This window comes from Strix aluco, chromosome W, assembly GCF_031877795.1.
Source record: "Strix aluco isolate bStrAlu1 chromosome W, bStrAlu1.hap1, whole genome shotgun sequence".
NCBI classification, from domain to species: domain Eukaryota; kingdom Metazoa; phylum Chordata; class Aves; order Strigiformes; family Strigidae; genus Strix; species Strix aluco.
In genome coordinates, this window is record NC_133970.1 from 24,229,897 (window position 1) to 24,249,755 (window position 19,859).

General features: G+C 40.5%; 2 protein-coding genes across 8 annotated transcripts in view; one reads left to right on the top strand and one right to left on the bottom strand.

Moving 5' to 3' along the window:
* Nucleotides 1–19,859, top strand: part of LOC141917788 (single-stranded DNA-binding protein 2-like) — a 294,301-nt gene that overhangs the window by 254,689 nt on the left and 19,753 nt on the right. For all 7 annotated transcript variants that reach the window (XM_074811316.1, XM_074811311.1, XM_074811312.1 and 4 more), the window contains 3 exons: nucleotides 3,417–3,465; nucleotides 5,252–5,287; nucleotides 19,111–19,165. In XM_074811316.1, the coding sequence (XP_074667417.1) occupies nucleotides 3,417–3,465; nucleotides 5,252–5,287; nucleotides 19,111–19,165 (140 nt within the window). The remainder of the gene's footprint in view (nucleotides 1–3,416; nucleotides 3,466–5,251; nucleotides 5,288–19,110; nucleotides 19,166–19,859) is intronic.
* Nucleotides 1–19,859, bottom strand: part of LOC141917790 (uncharacterized) — a 318,604-nt gene that overhangs the window by 183,486 nt on the left and 115,259 nt on the right. The window lies entirely within an intron of this gene.

Genomic DNA, 19,859 nt, shown 5'->3' on the forward strand with positions numbered 1-19,859 from the left:
GTATTTAAATAATTTTCCCATGTCTAGTAAGCTGTGGTGGCTAATGTAGCTTTTCTAAAGCCCATGAGAGCAGAGTGCCATTTTAAATGCAGAAATTTTGTCATCTACTCTGCCTTTAATTTTTCAGGACATTCAAAAAGTCATTTTATCTTATTTTTAAATAAATAGGAATGCTAATGCTACCAGGAATAATTGTAGTTATACATATGTCATGACTGTAAACATTGAGATTTTTACCTTCCATATGGTTTAGTTTCCTCAAGACTTTTAAAGTAAGAAGCCTAACCACCAAGCTACTCTGAGCTCAGATAAGATTAGGAAAGTTAATATAACAGCAAGAGTTGTGAGGAAAACCTGCTCTCTCAGGAAAGTTTTTTTCCTTTTTCCTTTCCCTCATTTTGCTTTTAGTATTTGTTCAATGTTTAGTCTGAGTTAGCTTTATCAAAGACTTCTTTTGCCTGTTGCATTCTTCTCCCACCTGCTAGAAAATTGCCACTTAATCATAAATATACTATTTGGGCAAAGTGTAACAAAAGAATGTCTGAAAAGTCTGAAATTTCCATTTTGCCTGCTGTATGGTAAAGTTCATGTTTATGTGGAGATAATGTAGCCTAAGTCAAGTAACAAACTAATTTATATACATATATATGCTTAAAATGTTTTTATAAAATGGCATGTTTTCAATTTTTAATATATAAAATATATAAATAGATCCCTATAGAAATATAGTCGTTATTCTTCTTAGACACATATTACAGCAAATGGCTTGTTTTTCTAAAAAATTGTTTTAATCAAAACATTTATAAGAAACTAGCATTACTTTTACTAATGAAACTTTACTATACTTGCAGTATTTTAGACCCACACTCAATAAATATTTGCTAGTCTTTCAGGCAGGTATTTATGTAAGCAAGAGTACATTTCTATGGCTGAAACTGCACTTTAGTACCTTTCTGCTTTGGTCTATATTGTAAATAAACTTTTGCAGAATGTGTGAAGTGCTAAGGCTTGGTGAAGTGCTAAGGCTTGGACAATAAGCCCAAGCCAGAGTTGACCTATAGATGAATCCTGTATGTTTTATAATTGACAAACATTGTATCAATAGGTATTGTACTAAAATTATAACAGACCACCTGTCTGGATGTAACAGGTGGGAATATTGAAACCTGAACAATAGGTCTTGAACCAAAATTGCTAACTCCGTATGTAGTCATTAGTGAGATATGTATAGAAAATGTAACTTAAACATCATAAAACATGTATCCTTCTTTGTGTGTGTAAACAAGGTAACAAGGCCACAATAACAGGACCACAGAGACAATTGTCTAGCCCTGTGACCTGGTGTGTGACCTTGCTCATAAATCACCTAGATAAGCTGGGAAAACTCCCTTAGTTTTTTCCCTGAGCCCCGGCCAGGCTCTGGGAAAATCTAGCGTGAGACTGACTTCAGATATTTCCGCTTAAAACAAAGGTGCCAGCTATTCTGGCTTGCTGATTTTTAGGTATATAAGGCTGGGCCCGCTCACAGCGACTTTGGAAGCCTCACCTATGGGTGGACGCACTGCGTAGGATTTCCCACTTGCCGGGACAGGCTCTCCAAATCCTCGCTGTAACCGGGGCTCCCCAGCGACTGCGGGTCTGGATGATGGTAACGTATGCAAGTGGTGATGGATCTTTCTTAATCACTATTCTCTCTCTTTTGTAGTAATGATTTGATGCATTACCCTGTATTTTCCTATTTGTTTAAGTGCGCTACTTTGTCTTTTCTTACTGTATGTTTTCTATATTATTCTGTTACATTATTTAGTTATTTCTAGTAAAATACGCCTGCTCTTTTCACTCTGGTGTCTGAATTTAATTAATATCCCTGATCAGCAAAACACCTGGACAATAAGCCCAAGCCAGAGTTGACCTATAGATGAATCTTGTATATTTTATAACTGATAACCATTGTGCTAATAGGTATTATACTAAGTTATAGCAAACCAACTATTCTGATGTAAAAGGTGGGAGTATTGAAACCTGAGCAACAGGCCCTGAACCAAAACTGCTAACTCAGTATGGAGTCATTAGTGAAATATACATAGAAGATGTAGCTTAAACATCATAAAACATGTCTATGTTGAATGTATCCTTATATTTCTTTATGTGTGAGCAAGATAACAGGGCCACAGAGACAGTTGTCTGGCCCTGTGACCTGGTGTGTGACCTTGCTCATAAATCAACTAGATAAGCAGGGAAACTCCCTTAGCTTCTCCCTTGAGCCCCGGCCAGGCTCTGGAAAAATCTAACGTGAGACTGACTCCAGATATTTCCGCTTAAAACAAAGGTGCCAGCTATTCTGGCTTACTGATTTCAGGTATATAAGGCAGGACCCGCTCACAGCGACTTTGGAAGCCTCACCTACGGGTGGACGCACCGCGTAGGATTTCCCACTTGCAGGGAAAGGCTCTCCAAATCCTCGCTGTAACCGGGGCTCCCCAGCCACTGCGGATCTGGATGATGGTAACGTATGCAAGTGGTGATGGATCTTTCTTAATCACTATTCTCTCTCTCTCAGGTAGTAATGATTTGATGCATTACCCTGTATTTTCCTATTTGTTTAAGTGCACTGTTCTGTCTTTTCTTACTGTATGTTTTCTGTATTATTCTGTTATATTATTTAGTTATTTCTAGTAAAATATGCCTGCTCTTTTCACTCTGGTGTCTGAATTTAATTGATATCCCTAATCAGCAAAACAATGTGTGATACTTCCTCCAAATATTTTTAAAAAAGTGAACAAAGTACAAAGAAAAACACTACTCATGAGAACTTAAAGAATTTTGCAACTTGTATTTTACTCTCTTTAAAACTTCTGTGCCACAATAAAATATTATCTCTGTAATATAGAGTTAAATTCTCCTGAAAAAGAAGAAAGTACTATAAGAGGCACAAATTTGCAGTGTCTTTCAAATTGTTCCATTGAGAACATGATAGGGGAATGTCTGACACTTCCTAAATCTGCAAGTGTTTTGACACTGATGCAAAACTATATCATCTCCGCTATAGCCTCTGACCGTGTGGCTACTGATGAAAGATTTCTTATGATACAGTTCTAGCAGGTAGTGTCCTGAAAAGGCCATAGAATGAGTTAGGAACTGAAATGTCTTAAATGTAAATAGCAAGGTTCTAATAATAAATAAATTATCTTTAATCATCTCAAACTTATTAAATGAAGAAGGTAGTGCAACAATGATAATTTTGCTATACCATTATAACTTGGTGTGGTTATGGTTTATAATCACACTTTATTGCAATTTAAAAAGCTATATCCCAACTTAATCTGGGAACAGATTACTTGAAAACATTTGCTTCCTCATAACCGGTCAGAAGCTGGGGGGTCGTTCTGTTTCTCATCTTTCATCTTGTGTTACAGGGGTCCAGGCAGTGGTAGACCTTGGCCAAACCCAACCAGTGCCAATTCTGTAAGTAAATATTTAAACAAATTAGACATCATCTTATATTAAGGGAGTTGTTTTTCATCAATACACTGAACCATAGGAAACAAAATCTGCTTTATTCAACAAATAGAATATTGCATGCTTTATATTTTTTCCCCATTATATTATGTTCCTTTTAACCCTAATGCAGAGTAGGTACAGTGAGGACCATGTCTTAACAGAGAACTCACTGATCATTTTGGACTGCAAATATCGATCTCTGTTCATAATCACACAACAGCTCTACATCAATTACAGAACTTAAGTAACAAAAAAGTTTTCCTGAAGTATATTTAAAATGTATTTTAGCTTCCTTTAGTGCAAGTAAGAAGACTTAGGTCAATACTATCTGGCTAGCAAGCTCTACAGATATCATAGTTTGAGAAGATTTATCCTAACATGCATTTACATATTTTACATAACAAAAGTACATTTACTCCTCTTAACTAGGGAACACAGAATCATAGAGCAAATGCTTGCAAGACATCATCATTTGCAGTTGGATAAGATGGGTCTCGCTTGCCAGGTGGTATTGGTTATTTTTGTTGTTCTCAGTTTTGATTTTTTATTTCTACTGAATTACAATTAGGAAAAAAATAAGAGCTGAAAATCTTCCTTTGTTTATTTTTGCATACACTCAACTAAAATGGGCATTAGGGTATTTTTTAACTCATAGTTGAAACATTTTCACTCTGTGAAATTAATTGAGAAGTCCAGTACTAGATACATTTGTAAAAATTAGTTGTCTGACAAGTTGTCTACAACCATGGAAAATGCTTATTCTACAAAATAATGTTGTCATTTCTCAATTGAGTTTCTTAAGTCTTATCCCATCCTCCTATAATGGTATTGCTCCCTGCTCCTTCAGAGACAATCATCACAAAGACTATCTCATAAAGAAGAAAAACATTATTTGCAGGCGACTGCTTTTCTCCAAATATCCTTTGTAACAAATACCAAAATTGAATTTGAAATTAAATTAGGACACTGTCCTTTTTAAAAAAAGAAAGAATAATGCAAAGAAATAAAATTAGTATCTTCTCAGCTGAAAGAAATGGAGAGAGATGCTTTTCTTTTTATGGTCTGGATTTTAATCAAGATTCAGTACATATAAGAACATAGAAATTTTGTCCCTGTTCAGTATGATTCTGAAGTCCTGTTGACTTAAATGCAAGTATGTGCTACTTAAGCTTAGAACTTTATAAAGCATATTACATTAATAATCTTACAGCTGAACCTTTTACAAGATTATAGATCTTTACAGATCTTATTGTGCCTCCCACACTACAAATCAGAAGATTCTTGTGATAGATACAAGGACTGGCCTTGGTACTAGAGTTTTTAACGGTATCTTACAAGAGTGATGTTGGCTGTTCAACATGCATGCATCTTTTAGTATGAAATAATAGAGAATAGATATCAGACGTTGACTTGCATACATTTAAGTATGTGAATTATGTTATTCCTGTTGATTTCAGTAAAGTGGGTTCCAGGACACAGTAATCTTAAACAGAAATATTTTGATTTGAAGTATTTGGTGTTAAATTCTGTTTATGACTATATTGCAAGTTTTCATCTTGAACATACAATAAGCTGTTAATTAGAAAAGGTGCTGTGTGTTTGTTAACAATAGCATTTTCCCATAATCTTTAACTTTGTCTTTAAAATGAATTATACAAATATGCTTTAACATATGACCATCAATAAATGTAGGTGTGGATACCATCTCTCTGCAGAAGAAATTACTGTTTTGTTTCTGTTGATATTACAGATACCTTATTCTTCAGCATCTCCTGGGAACTATGTAGTAAGTACACTGTTATATATTTGCTTATTAAAATAGATGTTACATTTTATTTAGGCAAAGAAATCATTGTCCACGTGAAGAACCCTTGTGTGTTGGATGAAAACTGAACATCTGATCTGCAGTTAGCTATTTTATCTGCCATCTGTGGTGCATATATTGATATTCATTACTAGAATCATTATCAGTCTGCTTTAAATTGCCCTGAGTACTATGTTTTATTTCAGCATATGTTTCCATAACCAACAAAATAGTTTTCATAATAAAGGACAAAAAACCCCAGCTTCTTTGGTGATACAATATTATGCATGAATTTCTGAACTTCTTCAGGAAAAAAAGCATTTCAAGAATTAGAAGATTTTATCTCCCCAAAGATGTATAAATGGGTCCCTATAGCTAACATTTTAAAGGATATTTTTATTCTTATAGTTTCTTTCTATAGACTTGAAAACTTCTTTCCCTCCATATTCTGTTTTGGTTTTATTTCACAAACGTTGTCTTAATTTATTATGAATTAGTTGGTATTCTTTTTTCTTAGTATTAACTGTCATTCAACCCCAGGTGGCATGTGCTGCACAAAGGATTTGTGCAGCACAACACAGAACTGAAGGCCACGCTGTATGTGCAGCGCAGCACAGGCCTGGGCCTACCCAGGTTAACTGTTATGTGGATCACTAGCTCCTCGATGAACAGTGGTCTCCCGGTCAGGATCACTACATTCCACCCCTTGATCCACATGCAGTTTACCTTTCTTAAATATATTAGAAGTTACAGATTCTATTAGTAAGCAGTTCAGGTAATAGAACATCTCTTATACATAAGCTACTTGCTATGAATAATAATAGTACAAGGATAATGACAAGTAAAACAAATACCGCTTGTGAAAATAACTGTAGAACAGCAATATTAGGGCTAGGACTGTTATAGACTATCTTGCCAAAATGATGCAAGTTAGGACAAATTAAATTTCAATTATTTATTTTAGCAAGCGGCAACAAGCAAAACAGCGCTGGGCGGCCGGGGAGTCCCTGCTCCACCAACGGCGCGCACTCACTTCCCGAGGGTCCGTCTTTTTTATATCCTCCGCCTTCCGGTATCGGGTCTCTCTGAGAGGTGTACCCTGCGTCTGCGCACTTTGCAGCTAGGGGGTCGCTCCATCCGGGTCTTCCTCACGTCACCAGCTTCTCGTATTTCCTACTTTCCTGAGAGTGGCTCACAAAGTCTTTGTTTATATCTTACAGAATATAGACACTACCCCCTTTTTTTTCCTTCTTCTTCTCCCCTTTGTCTTTCTCCCCTTTGTCCTTCTTCCCTTTCTCCCTCTTTTCAGTCTTTTGCCTAGTAGGAGTCCTTGCTTCAGCATTTCAACTTAGATAAGCACTTACAGTCAGTTAGTCGTTACACAGTGTAATAGTTAAGATTAAGCTTAGGCCTACATAGTTTATGGAATAACATGTCACGAGCTCCCAGTATCTTCAATGGAATTTGATGAACAAACAGTTTACTGTCTATCACAAGGACTACTGAAGATGTCCTGCCATCGGTCTCCACCCCTCCTCCCATGTCCTGTAAGACAATGGTGGTACAAATTTCACCAAACAGTCCAGTGTTACGGAGGCTCCCAAATGAGCAACCAACCACCAAAAATAAAAAAAAATAATTATTAACACAGTTAACTAGCTCTCCGTAAATTACAGGTTCGAATGTCTGTGAGAGGAGAACAGAACAACTTTCTAGGGTTTAACGGCAACCCAAAACGCTCTATCACTCACCTGACAAGTGAGGGCTCTCAACCTCGAGGACCTGCTCAGGGCAGTGTCCTGACCCAAGGCACCTCGAGGAGTTTCCTTGGGCAGCGTCCCGACCCAAGGGGAGAGTCCTCAACCGCAGCGTGCTGCTCCAGGGGACGAGCTCAAAATGGCTCCCCCAGGGGACTCCATTTATACCCAGGCCGAATCTGACCTGTAGTCAATAGCGGCTCCCTTTGACCAAAGGCCCCAATTACCGCGAAGCCCTGAGAACAAAGACAGCCAGAAGCTGCCACACTTCAGCAGCCAAGAAGCTCTGCTTTCATTGGGCGGATGCACCTGCCACAATCCACCCCGTGACTACAGTCATGATTCGGCTGGTTTCCTTGAAGTGGTGGTGCAGTCACCTCTTGCCTCCAAGGTTAAAAGGGAGTGCGGTCCTGGTGAGTCTCCATACTCGTTGTGGGTTGTCATCCCTAGATGATTATACAATCAAATCTTAAAAAAAACCACAACCCTCCAACCATACAATGTATTACAATCAAAATTGAAGGAAGCTGATTAACCATTCCAATTAGGAAGATTCAAACATATCCAATTAATGCTTAATATAGCAACAATTGCCTCAAGTCTCTTGCCACTTTCTTCATTTTTTAACCTAAAGTGACATCAACACAATAGCACCAAGTCCAATCACATTCTTCTGAACGCTGCCAATTTCACAAGATTCATTCGCCACCACGTTGTCATCCAAGTCGTGATTGTCCATATGGATCCCCATGGCCAAGCAGGATGTCGAAGTCATCTGTTCCTCCAAGATCCTAACAAAAAGAACAGAACTAGGCCTCGGATCAGAACCCAGGCATCAAGTTAAAAATTAGTAATTATCTATTGGGCACTAATATGGTGAGTTCTTCCACCTTTCCCTAAGGCTTCCCAAGCATGTCAGCTATGCCCATTAGCTTGAGGGTAATATGGTGTATGAAACACCCACTTGATGCCTTGTGTGCCCATTGTTGGACCACCCCGGCAGTAAAGTGGCTCCTGTTACCTGATTAAATTGATTTGGGCGTTTCCTTCTCTGTCTGCCATGTGTGGCAATAATGATCTCACTGCACACAGCGCTTCCTCACAGTGAGAAACTGCCCGACTGCCACGGGGGGGGGGGGGGGGGGGGGGGGGGGCGGTTTCCAGAGATCTTAACCCCCTCTCCGGGCGTGGTTTTAGCGAGCTTTTGAGCCAGTCCATAGCAAGCAATTGTCGGGGAAAGACATGCAAATGCCGTCCCAGGTGGGAGCAAAGCCATCTCTTGCTTCTGACAAAGGAACCACAAAGAGCCGGTCCCAGACCTGGCAGGCGGCTCCTGCAGGCTGCGCCCAGCCCAGCTAGGCCCTGCAGCTGATAAAGGCCTGGATGGGCATTCAGCCGCCCATAACCAGCTGTTAATTGCCACCTTTTGTTTGGTTTGCGGACTGGCCACACCGGAGAATTCTAAGGGGAATGTGTAAGATTTATAATCTTTTTCCAGTATCATGAATCAAGTCAAAAATACCCTGTTTGGCAGCAGTTGGCAGTGGATATTGAGAGACACAGGTAACGTCTGTCCCCCTAACTCCAAAACTCCACACTGCTGTGTGGTAAACACCACTGTTTACCTGCCAGAACATCAATCCCTAATATTTTTCCTTTGTTCTCGAGTTCTGCCCTCCAGCAATCGCACCAACTTCGAGATGTTACCAGTAGATTGCCCATGTAACATTGCCCGGGGTACCCCCAGTGCCAACGCCTTCCACCAAAGAGGATTCCTTCCTGAATCGTAACACCGGTTTAAACTCTCTAAGAGGACGCTGCTCGGGGGGGAGTTTCCGACTGACTTGCCGAACCCTCCGGCTTCTGTCTTCACCCCCACCCGGGTCAGTCCAGCCCATTTCTCGCCCATAAGTAACCAAATCATGTAACACTTCTGCCCACGTTAACACCTGCACGTGAAGGGCGGGGGGGTTTCGCTGGTTGCATTCAACAGCTCTTTGCACCCTTTATCTGAGGGACTGGACATGGATCTTTAAGGCATCCGGGAGCCCTCTGATGAGAGGTTTAAGGTGGCTGGGATCCACCGGCGCCGCAAGCGGAATTCCAGACCGCCCCCTCTCATACATCGCCTGAATGCCAGCCGCCTTTTGTACTCCCTCCGACAGCTCCGACAGTCCCTTTACTCTAATAGTAACAGGCTCCCCCCTCTCCTTCGGGTCCACACCCCAACCCAGTAAGCCACTCGAGATGTTATCGACTGGTTACCCGCTGGTCCGTCACTTAAAAACACTCCGGGACCCCAGAAACCTCTCGCCTCGTCATCACTCAACAAAATTCGATCCCCCCCCCACGTCAAAGAAACTCTCCACAAATACTCAGTTTCAGTTTCACCCGGCTTACGCGAATATTTATCCTGAAGCTCACTAAGCTCTCGTCCCATCCAGGGGGTTGTGCAGACAGTGGTTCAGGGGTTCCCACCTTGTGGACCTGTATGCCTTTCTGTTTTAATGAGAGGTCGCACATGTCTTTCCTCCAATTCCTTTATTTCCTCCGAGCCACTTTCATCAGACTCTCCCCAAATATCTCCATCCCACTCCTCAAGATCTGCACTGGTAATTAACTTTCGAATCTGAGCAACACTAGGGGGCTTTTTTGCTCGTGCCAGCATAATTTCATTTTTTTTTTCCTAATAAGTGCCTTCTCTCTCTTTCTCATAACAATTCTGTCTTTAAATGATTGATTTCCAACCGCTCCTCTAAGGCATCTCTCTCCACTGCTACAAAATAATCCTGTGCCTGAATCAAGCAGGCACCTAATATGGCGCACATTTTTCCTTCACTTCCGCTATTCCACCAACTTCCCCGGCTTTGTTCCAACTTTCTCACAACTTCCACCGGATCAAACCACCTCCCTTTCGCCCATTGTATCTCTGAGGGAGAAGGGGCACAACTATATTTCTGTAATAACTCCTCTATCGACATCCTGCCGACTACACCAATTGTTACGGAGGCTCCCAAATAAGCAACCAACCACCAAAAATAAAAAAAATTAATTATTAACACAGTTAACTAGCTCTCCGTAAATTACAGGTTTGAATGTCTGTGAGAGGAGAACAGAACAACTTTCTAGGGTTTAACAGCAACCCAAAACACTTTATCACCCACCTGACAAGTGAGGGCTCTCAACCTCGAGGACCTGCTCAGGGCAGCGTCCTGACCCAAGGCACCTCAAGGAGTTTCCTTGGGCAGCGTCCCGAACCCAAGGGGAGAGTCCTCAACCGCAGCGTGCTGCTCCAGGGGACGAGCTCAAAATGGCTCCCCCAGGGGACTCCATTTATACCCAGGCCGAATCTGACCTGTAGTCAATAGCGGCTCCCTTTGGCCAAAGGCCCCAATTACTGCGAAGCCCTGAGAACAAAGACAGCCAGGAGCTGCCACACTTCAGCAGCCAAGAAGCTCTGCTTTCATTGGGCGGATGCACCTGCCACATCCAGTTACTTGTGTAGTAGACAGGAAGGAGCTTTAGTGCAGCCGGTGGGCAGGGGCATCCAACACTTCATGTTTGTTGATACACAGCACGCAGCAAACAAAAGCAGCAGTGTGAGGCTCCACAGAGAAGTTCTGCATGAGATAAATCAAAGGCATTATTTTATGTATAGCATATGTTGAGGCACATAATGAAGTGTGTTTGCCTGCTCCTCTAGGATTAAGTACATAGCCTCTGGTCCCTTTGCCAGGATCTCTGATTTCCCTTGAGGAGTCTGGTACATGCAGTTGCCTTTGGCTTGTAGTGAGTCATCTCGGATTGTACCTCATAGTGCTGGTGACCTAATAGAAGCTGGTAGGAGGTATAGCCTTGGAAGTATGCTTTATTATTCAAATTCATTACAGCTTGCTGTAGCACTGTTGGCCACTTATGCAGAGTGTGAGAGGAACAGCATATGTTCAGTAAGGCATTGGTCTGCTTGACTAGGCCAGCTTCCTTGGGATGATGGGGTATGTGGTATATCCAGTGTACTTCGTGCTCAGCAGCCCAGTGTTGAACCTTTTGGCCTGTAAAATGAGACCCATTGTCTGACTGGATACAGGTGGGTGGGCCTATCCACTGTCTAAGTAATTACAGGCCTTTCAGTGTCCCTTTCTGGTCGGCATGTGTAGCCAGGGACAGAGCAACATAGTATATGTGTCAACCGTTACCAATATGTACTGTAACTGCCATGCTTTTGGTAAGGGCCTGATGTAATCTATTTACCAGGTATAGTCAGGGACAGGGCCTTGTTGAATCTGCCCATAAGACTGATGAGGCAACTTTTTATCTTTCAGTACCTTAGAGACTGCACACCATTGCACTAGCTCCTAAATGGCTTCCCAGGTACATGGGAGGCCCCAACTTTGAGTCCATCTGTATGTGCCACTGACACCCAGGTGCCCAGATTTTTCATGGGCCCATTTACCAAGGCCTTCCTCATAAGGTAATAAAGCATCAAGGGATGGGATATCAGGAGGTAATTTGAGCTAATTGATCAACTGTGGCATTGTGCTCCCACCCCTCCCTGGCACCCCAGGTGACATGGATATCAATGTGTTGAACCCACAGGTTCAAATTCACACATTTCTGGGCTATTTCCATAAGTCCTGACCCCACAATGTTTTCCTGTATATTGTCCAATTGTCTGCTTGCTGCTTACTAACCCACGTGGTTAATCCCTTATATGCCACCCAGGAGTTGATATATATGCATAGCTCAGAAGTGAGGGTCTCTTCTAATATCATGAGCACAGACATTAGTTCTGCATACTGACTGCTACTCCCCTTGTTGTCCCTCAAATGGTGTTCATTACCCAGTGTGCAAAAAGCCAATCTTGCACACAGAGACGAGATATCAGTTTATTCCATAGTTGCACAAAGATGGGTGCCAGGGGATAAGTCCACAAAGCTAGCATGCTATACAAAGGAACTACAGCCTATTTATCTTGTTACATGATTAGTAAAAAGCTATCTAATCTTACACTCATTGGTCCATAATTACCATTCCACCTGTTATTGGTTAGTTATATTTAAATTAGCCTTGTTTGCTGTGTAAATTAGCATGCATGCTCCTCGTGGGGGGGGGCAAGATTTTCGATCTTGAATTGAGTCAGTGGTCACAATCTTCCCCTGCTGCCTTTACCTCTCCCCAGTTACCACAGGTTTTTGCTGACTTCATGCTTCTTGGGCAATTATCTGGCCTCTGGCACCTTCTAGGGCAGGATGTTCCTCTCCTATCAGTCTCTTAGCTCCTCTTCAATGATGAAGTCATTAGCAAGGCCTGGATCATATCAGGCTTACACAATAGAGCCAGTGAGTAGTGGTCCTTGTACCTGAGGAGAAACATTTGTATGGGCTACAATTTCCCCCTTTGAGACTATCTAGAGAACTTAAATTCATCTAGATAAATCTCATCTTTTCCACCATTTGTTCACCCATACATGAGCAACATCTCCATGTACGTTGGATGAGTACATAAAGGCATACAAGCTCAATTATTATTGTAACTAAAATTCCTAAGAGTTTCTTTACCCATAGACTCAAATCAGGGAACCAGGAAGTTAACCATTTGAATGCTTCTTCGAGTCCATAAGAAGTATTATCCTTTTGTATCTCATAAAGCATTTTAGTCTGTGTCCAGATTTCGTTTAAATCAGTGGAAGTCCTTCCACTTTGATCTACATATACACAGCAGCTTGTATCTAAAACTGTGCATACTCCTCCTTGAGAGGTCAGCATCATATCAAGAGCCATCCTATTTTGTAAAGCAATTTTAGCTAACTCAGACACTTCTTCTTGCAGGACCTTTATAGGTCTTTATAAGTCTCATTTCCAATTTTCTCAATTGCAGCCAAAATATTTACTATGGCTTTTTCCAATTCACTGACTCCTAAGCATGGTATAAACCATCTGGCAAAAGAATGAAAAGCTGTTGGTCATTCTATAAGAAGTCTGTCTCTTTTTTGTCTCTTTAGGAATGATCTTAGCCAAATTTGGTTACCTCCACTAAATTTGTCCATGATTGTTATATTTGGAACAATTGCACCTAAAGTGCATATTCCTGCCCAGTTCCCCAGTAAAACTTTTCTAGCTCATGTGCCACATATCCATTTACCTTCTGGAACCAGCCAGACAATATTGGGCAAACTGACATTTCCTCTTTTTGCCATTATTGTATGATTACAGCTAGTGTAATTTCCCCTGAAAGTGCTGTTTTCCAACAAGCAATTTATCCTATCTATCCTTTTGGGGGGGAACATCTCTGAAAACATAATTCGTAACTCTCATGTGGAGGTGGGTTTTCTACTTCCCATTCCTGAGATTCTAAAGAATCTACTCTAAAAGAAGTATTACTCCACAGATTTCACCAAGGAATCCCCTTTTGGCCATGTTCTGGAAAATGCATATAAACCCAAAATCAGATTGGTTTGCGTTTGTAACAGTCCTCTGAATCAGATTGAACTGTAAATTCTGATCCCACAGATTTCCTGGTTCCTGTTGAGTCAGAAAAATTAGCATGCAATACTGTATTACTCAAACTAATCCTACTTTGTTCTTGATAGACATTTCTAAGCATATATCTCACAAAAGGAATCAATATCATGAATAGTATACAAAACAGAGAAATCAATCCTTGAATACAATCTAAATCAAAATACGACTTCACGGATTCCCAGCTACGGTTCATTGGGTGCAGATATAAACTTCATCTCTGGGTTGAAATTCATGCACCAGCAAATCTAAGGGTATAGCTGTTTGCTGGTTAAGGTAACTGTGCATGCAGGATAAAGTTCTCGACAAGGATAACAAGTAACTTGTTAGTACTTCTTCCCCCTTTATGTGGATTTGGTCCCCTTTCCTGTCAATGCATTTGTAGGATATACAGAATTTCAAAAGGGCTTACTTTTTCTCTCACTCTAGGGGTAATCCGAATTCTCATTAATGCTATGAGTAGGACATCTACCCCTTTCATCCACGTTTCCTGACACAACTTCGAGATTTGCCTCTTTAAAATTTGAGTCAGCCTTTCTACTTTCCCACTTGATTGGGATCTCCAAGGTGTATGTATATCTCATTGTATTTGTAGAAACCTAGTAACTCCCTGAACTACTTCAGCTATAAAGTGAAGCCTATTGTCCGATGACATCCCTTCTGGGATGCCAAATCTTGGAATTACCTCTTTGAGTAAGATTCTAACTACTTCTCTAGATTTGTTGGTATGGCATGGGAAAGCTTCAGGCCATTCAGGAAATATATCTACCAAAACCAAAAGATACTTGAAATGATTACATTTTGGTAATTCAGAAAAATCTATTTGCCATTATTCCCCCAGGGCTCAGACTGTCTCACTTTTCCAAAAGGGAGTGTTCTTTGAAATTTCAGATTGTTCTTGCACCATGACTGACATTGTCGTACAATTATATCAGCTAATTTTTGCATTTTTGGTCCTATGGCGTATCTTTTAATGCTCACAACCAGAGCATCTGCTCCCATGAGATTCACTTTTTTTTTTTTGGTTGGTTGGGATTTTTTCCAATATTTCTCAATACTTATCCATCTTTAGTTACCCTCCAACCTTCTTCTGATTTGGTACATTTTAAGTGTTTGTCAAGCCGATCCTCTTCTTTGGAGTATTTCGGAGGTTCCCATTGAACTTTTTTCAAAGGAATCAGTGCTACGATCAATTATCCTGTTTCCACAACTCTTTTAGTTGTTTCATCAGCCTTTCAATTTCCTCTCACCACTTCTGTTTGTCCTTTCTGGTGGGCTTTGCAATGAACAATTGCAACTTCTGTTGGCTCTAGAACATCTTGCAGCAACTTTAAAATCTCTGATCCATATTTAATAGGAGCTCCTTGGGAAGACAGTAGCCCATGTGCCTTCCAGATGGCTCCATGTGTGTGGACCACTCCAAGCACATACTTGGAGTCTGTACAGATGTTTACTCTTTTACTTTTAGACAGTTCCAAGGCTCGGGTTAGAGCTATAATTTATTTTTGTGGGGTTACCACGGTGTATCCAGCCTTGCGTTCCCCATTCATCATGAAGCTACTCCCATCTGTAAAAATTTCAGTTTCTGGATTGGTTAATGGTAATCCAGAGTCTTCACCATCCCCAAGAACCCTCGTAGTTTTTCTTAGATTGGGGGGAAGCTATTTGACAAATAGCTTCTTTTCGTTCTGCACCCAATTCTCTTTTTCCCTGAGATATTTCAAATCCCAGGTAAGTCACTGTAGTCTGAGCTATCTGGGCCTTTTTCTGGGAGACACGATATCCAGCTAGCCCCAGGAAATTGAACAAGTCAATTTTACATTCCTGTTCAATTCTGGTTCCCAAAAGTATATCATCCACATATTGCAACAGTGTGATAGAGGGATTATTATCTTACCATTCTTCTGATTCTTTGGCAAGTACATTACTGAACAGGGTCTGGTTATGCTTAAATCCTTGAGGCAGCACAGTCCAGCAGAGCTGTACTTTCCTACTGGTAGTGGGACTTTCCCATTCAAAGGCAAAGATCTTCTGGCTCTCCTCTTCCAGGGGAATGCAAAAGAAAGCATCTTTTAAATCTACCAATCTATATCCTTGAGTTCGAGGTTTCTTTATCAGTAGGATAGGAGTCTTATATTCAGACTGGCATTCCTGTAACAAACCATATTGCACAAAGGTTCTAGTCCCACTCTAGCCTCTAATTTCATTGGGTACTGCTTTTTCCTTACCGGTTGTGATCCTGATTTTAATTCCACCTTTACCGGAGTAGCATTCTTTGCTCATCCATGTTTCCTGGAGGCCCATACCAGGGGTATTACAGCATCCAAAATTTCTTCTGAGATTCTGATCCTTTCCTGCTCCTTTTCAGTCAATAGGCACAACTGAGCTTTCCACGCTGTCTCCTCAGGCACATGTAGCTGAATAGACTCGTCAGAAAATGTTAGTTGCGCTCTCAATTTACATAAGAAGTCACGTCCCAGCAATGGGAGGGGGCATTCTAACATATATAGATTCATGAGTTAATGTAGTACCTCAAATTGTATGATTCCATAGGTTTTAAAAATGGCCTAAAAGCTCGCTTTCCCGTGACCCCAACAATTGGCATATACATTTTAATTAAAGGTCCCTTACAACTAGTTGCTACTGAATGGGTTGTCCCACTATCTGCTAGAAAATCAATAGCTTCATTCCCCAGCTTTACAAGAACCAGGGGATCGGCTGGGGAGATCTTCATATTCTCCCCCCGTTCCCTTCATTTGGTATCAGATGTCCCTAGCATAATCATGTTAAAATCTGATTCTGGCCCCACTTTTCCTGAGGATTCAGCAAATAATTTTTTTCTCTGTGGGCATTCACATTTCCTGTGCCCTTCTTTCCTGCAAAAAGCACACTGATTATGAGCCACGGGGATACAGTTCGAGGAGTTAACCCTCCATCCTCATCCTCCGTTCCATTCATCACTTCGGCCCCTTCCTTCGCCTCTGTTGGGGCTCCCAATGATCATCACTGCCAGCAGCAAGGCTTGTAATTTTATTCCTTTATGCTTCTCCTTTAGTCTTTCCCTCTTTTCTCTCTCATCTGTTATTGTAAACCTTGTATGCTATTTCTATCAACTGTGATATGGACATTCGTCCCACTTTTGCAATATGTGCAGTACACTGACTGCAGTTAATCAGCATACAAGCTATTAGTTATTATGTACACATTAAAGTTCTCACTTCCCGCTTCTGGGTAAAGGATTTCTCTTTAATCTACAATTAACTGAAAGTTAATCACTGATTGGCAGAGATGCTTCCCACTGAAGTGTTAAGAATTTTACTTGTATGAACCTGGGGAGGAGTGCTATCAGTCAGAAAGCCGCTACATTACTGATTTTGACTGTCTGGAAGCAGTGTTCACTAGTGTATTATTGCTAAATATTTTGTAAGAAATGTTATTTTTAGCAGGCCAGTGAGAAACTGTCTATTGTTTTAATTCCAGAACTTCTCTTCCTCATTCCAAAATATTGCAGTGAATTCTAACAAATCCCAGCAATGTCCTTTTAAGCAGACAGGAACAATCAAAACTTTATGTTCAGTGCTATTGAAAAAAATATCTGTGTTTGGAACAGTATATCTACTGGTTTAAAATATAAGAAACAATTAAAAAATTAATAAAATTTATATAGCAATGAAAATAATCATCTGTTTTTAGCATTCTGCATAATTTTTATTATGGAAAATGGGGGGTCAGCTTATTTTTATTGACATCATAAAATTTTTATCAAACTATAAGTAGGCAGTTTTTAATGGTACTTAAAAATATTAGTGGATCTGCAAATGTAGGAAGCAAGAAGTTATGATTCAGTTCTTTCTAAAAATTTAGGACTTTCAGAATAAAATTGAGACATTTTTAAAGAACATTAAAAAGCTTGTTTAACAACCAGAGCAGTCTGTGTACAATGTTTACTCATAAAAAGATTTGTAACACAGAAATACCTGAAACTAAGTAAATAGATATTCCTTGGGGTTTTGTTTTGTTTTGTATTCTATGAGTTATCACTCTAGATAAGTGATATGACTATACCCAAATTTATGCAGCTTGGATCATCCTGACATATTTTATTCATTTGTCATTAATTTGGGAAGGAATTATCATAGAATCATAGAAACATTTAAGTTGGAAAAGACCATTAAGATCATTGAGTCCAACTGTTAACCTAACAGTGCCAAGTCCACCACTAAACCATGTCCCTTAAGTGCCACATCTACACAACTTTTAAATACCTCCAGGGATGGTGACTCAACCACTTCCCTGGGCAGCCTGTTCCAATGCTTGACAACCCTTTCAGTGAAGAAATTTTTCCTAATTCCTAATCTAAACCTCCCATTGGAACAACTTGAGGCTGTTTTCTCTTGTCCTATCACTTGTTACTTAGAAGAGACCGACACCCACCTCACTACAACCTCCTTTTCAGTAGTTGTAGAGAGCAATAAAGTCTCCCCTGAGCCTCCTTCTCTCCAGAATAAACAACCACAGATCCCTCAGCTTCTCTTCACAAGACTTGTTCTCTAGCACCTTCACCAGCTTTGTTGCTCTTCTTTGGATGCGCTCCAGCACCTCATGTTGTTCTTGTAGTGAGGGGCCCAAAACTGAACATGGTATTCAAGGTGTGGTCTCACCAGTGCTGAGTACAGGGGGACAATCACTTCCCTAGTCCTGCTGGCCACACTATTTCTGATACAAGCCAGAATGCTATTGGCCTTCTTGGCCACCTGGGCACACTGCCGGCTCATATTCAGGCAGCTGTTGACTAACACCCCCAGGTCCTTTTCCACCAGGCAGCTTTCCAGCCACCCTTCCCCAAGCCTGTAGCATTGCATAGGGTTGTTGTGACCCAAGTGCAGGACCCAGCACTTCGCTTTGTTGAACCTCGTACAATTGGCCTTGACCCATCGATCCAACCTGTCCAGATATATATACACATATACATACACATATGTTATTAAAACAGAATTGTGGAATATTATACAAACTGAATTAAAATTGACATGATACTGAAATACCAAGTCTGCCTCAAAAAGGAAGCTTTCTTCAGGTGATTAGTCTCTTCTGTCCTCACAATGCGTCCTCATATTTTGTGCTTAGGAAACATTGGTTACTCTGCTATTGACTATGTACTGAGAGCAATGAAAGAGAAATGCCAGTTAGAAAACTGGTGGTAACAAAAGTAGGTTGAGGGAATTAAATATAATTGTCTTAGGCCCTGATCTAAGTATCCCTTTTGTCTGACTCACAGCATGGTTCAGAGTTTTTGACTAATGGATCTTCTTGGATCCATAGATCTACATATATCAGAACTCTGTGCCAGAGCCTGCTGACCAATGATGCTGTCTTAATGAGCTGTTTTGCTAGCTTATCATAAAATGTGTATGTTTTTACCAGAGTAACTCATGACATTCATGATACTTTTTTTCTTTTGTACCATATTCATTTTTTACTGTGGTATTTTTTTCCTTTCATGTTAACTATTATTTTCTACCCTCTCTAGGGTCCTCCAGGAGGCGGAGGGCCACCAGGAACACCTATCATGCCTAGTCCAGCAGGTATTAAAATCTACTCAGAAAATGAAGGAAAATTATAAGGAATTTTAGGAAGTACACAAATTCTTTTTTTTCCCAGATTTTTCTGTGCTATTAATGCAGACATACTGATAGTTCCAATTGATACATTTTTCATGAAGGGTCAGCTAATGAGAAGGTGTTAGTTTTGTACTTTCCGTATCAGGTTTTTTTTTTTCTGCTCTTTCCCTTTCTTTCTCTCCCTGTTGTGTTGCAGAGATACAACGACTTGTATCTGTGCATTTCAAAGCAATTCATTACTCTGGCTCTTGAACCCATCTTTTCTTGAATGATTTAAGCAATAACAAAAAAAAAAAAAAAGAAAGAAGAAAGAATGTGTATTTGGTTTTACTAATGTTGTTCAAGACAATTCTTCCAGTTCTGAAATCAGATTTTTGAATCCTGTGAAACTTCCTCTATAGTATCCTATGTGATAGACCTTACCGATATATGGCTCTTTAGCTATGCATGGCTGCATCACATGGCTATGTCATCTGACTGACAGCATGGTTATGCTGGCCAGACTGCTCTCCTCTATCCTGCAGTGGAGGAGTAAGGCCCCAGAGGAACCACTGTCATGTCCTATTTGTGATCTGTTCCCAGAACTTCACTGTCCTATTGTTTATCCAAGTTAAATGATCTGTATCTTGGAATTCTGACCACATGGAGATTTTGGCCA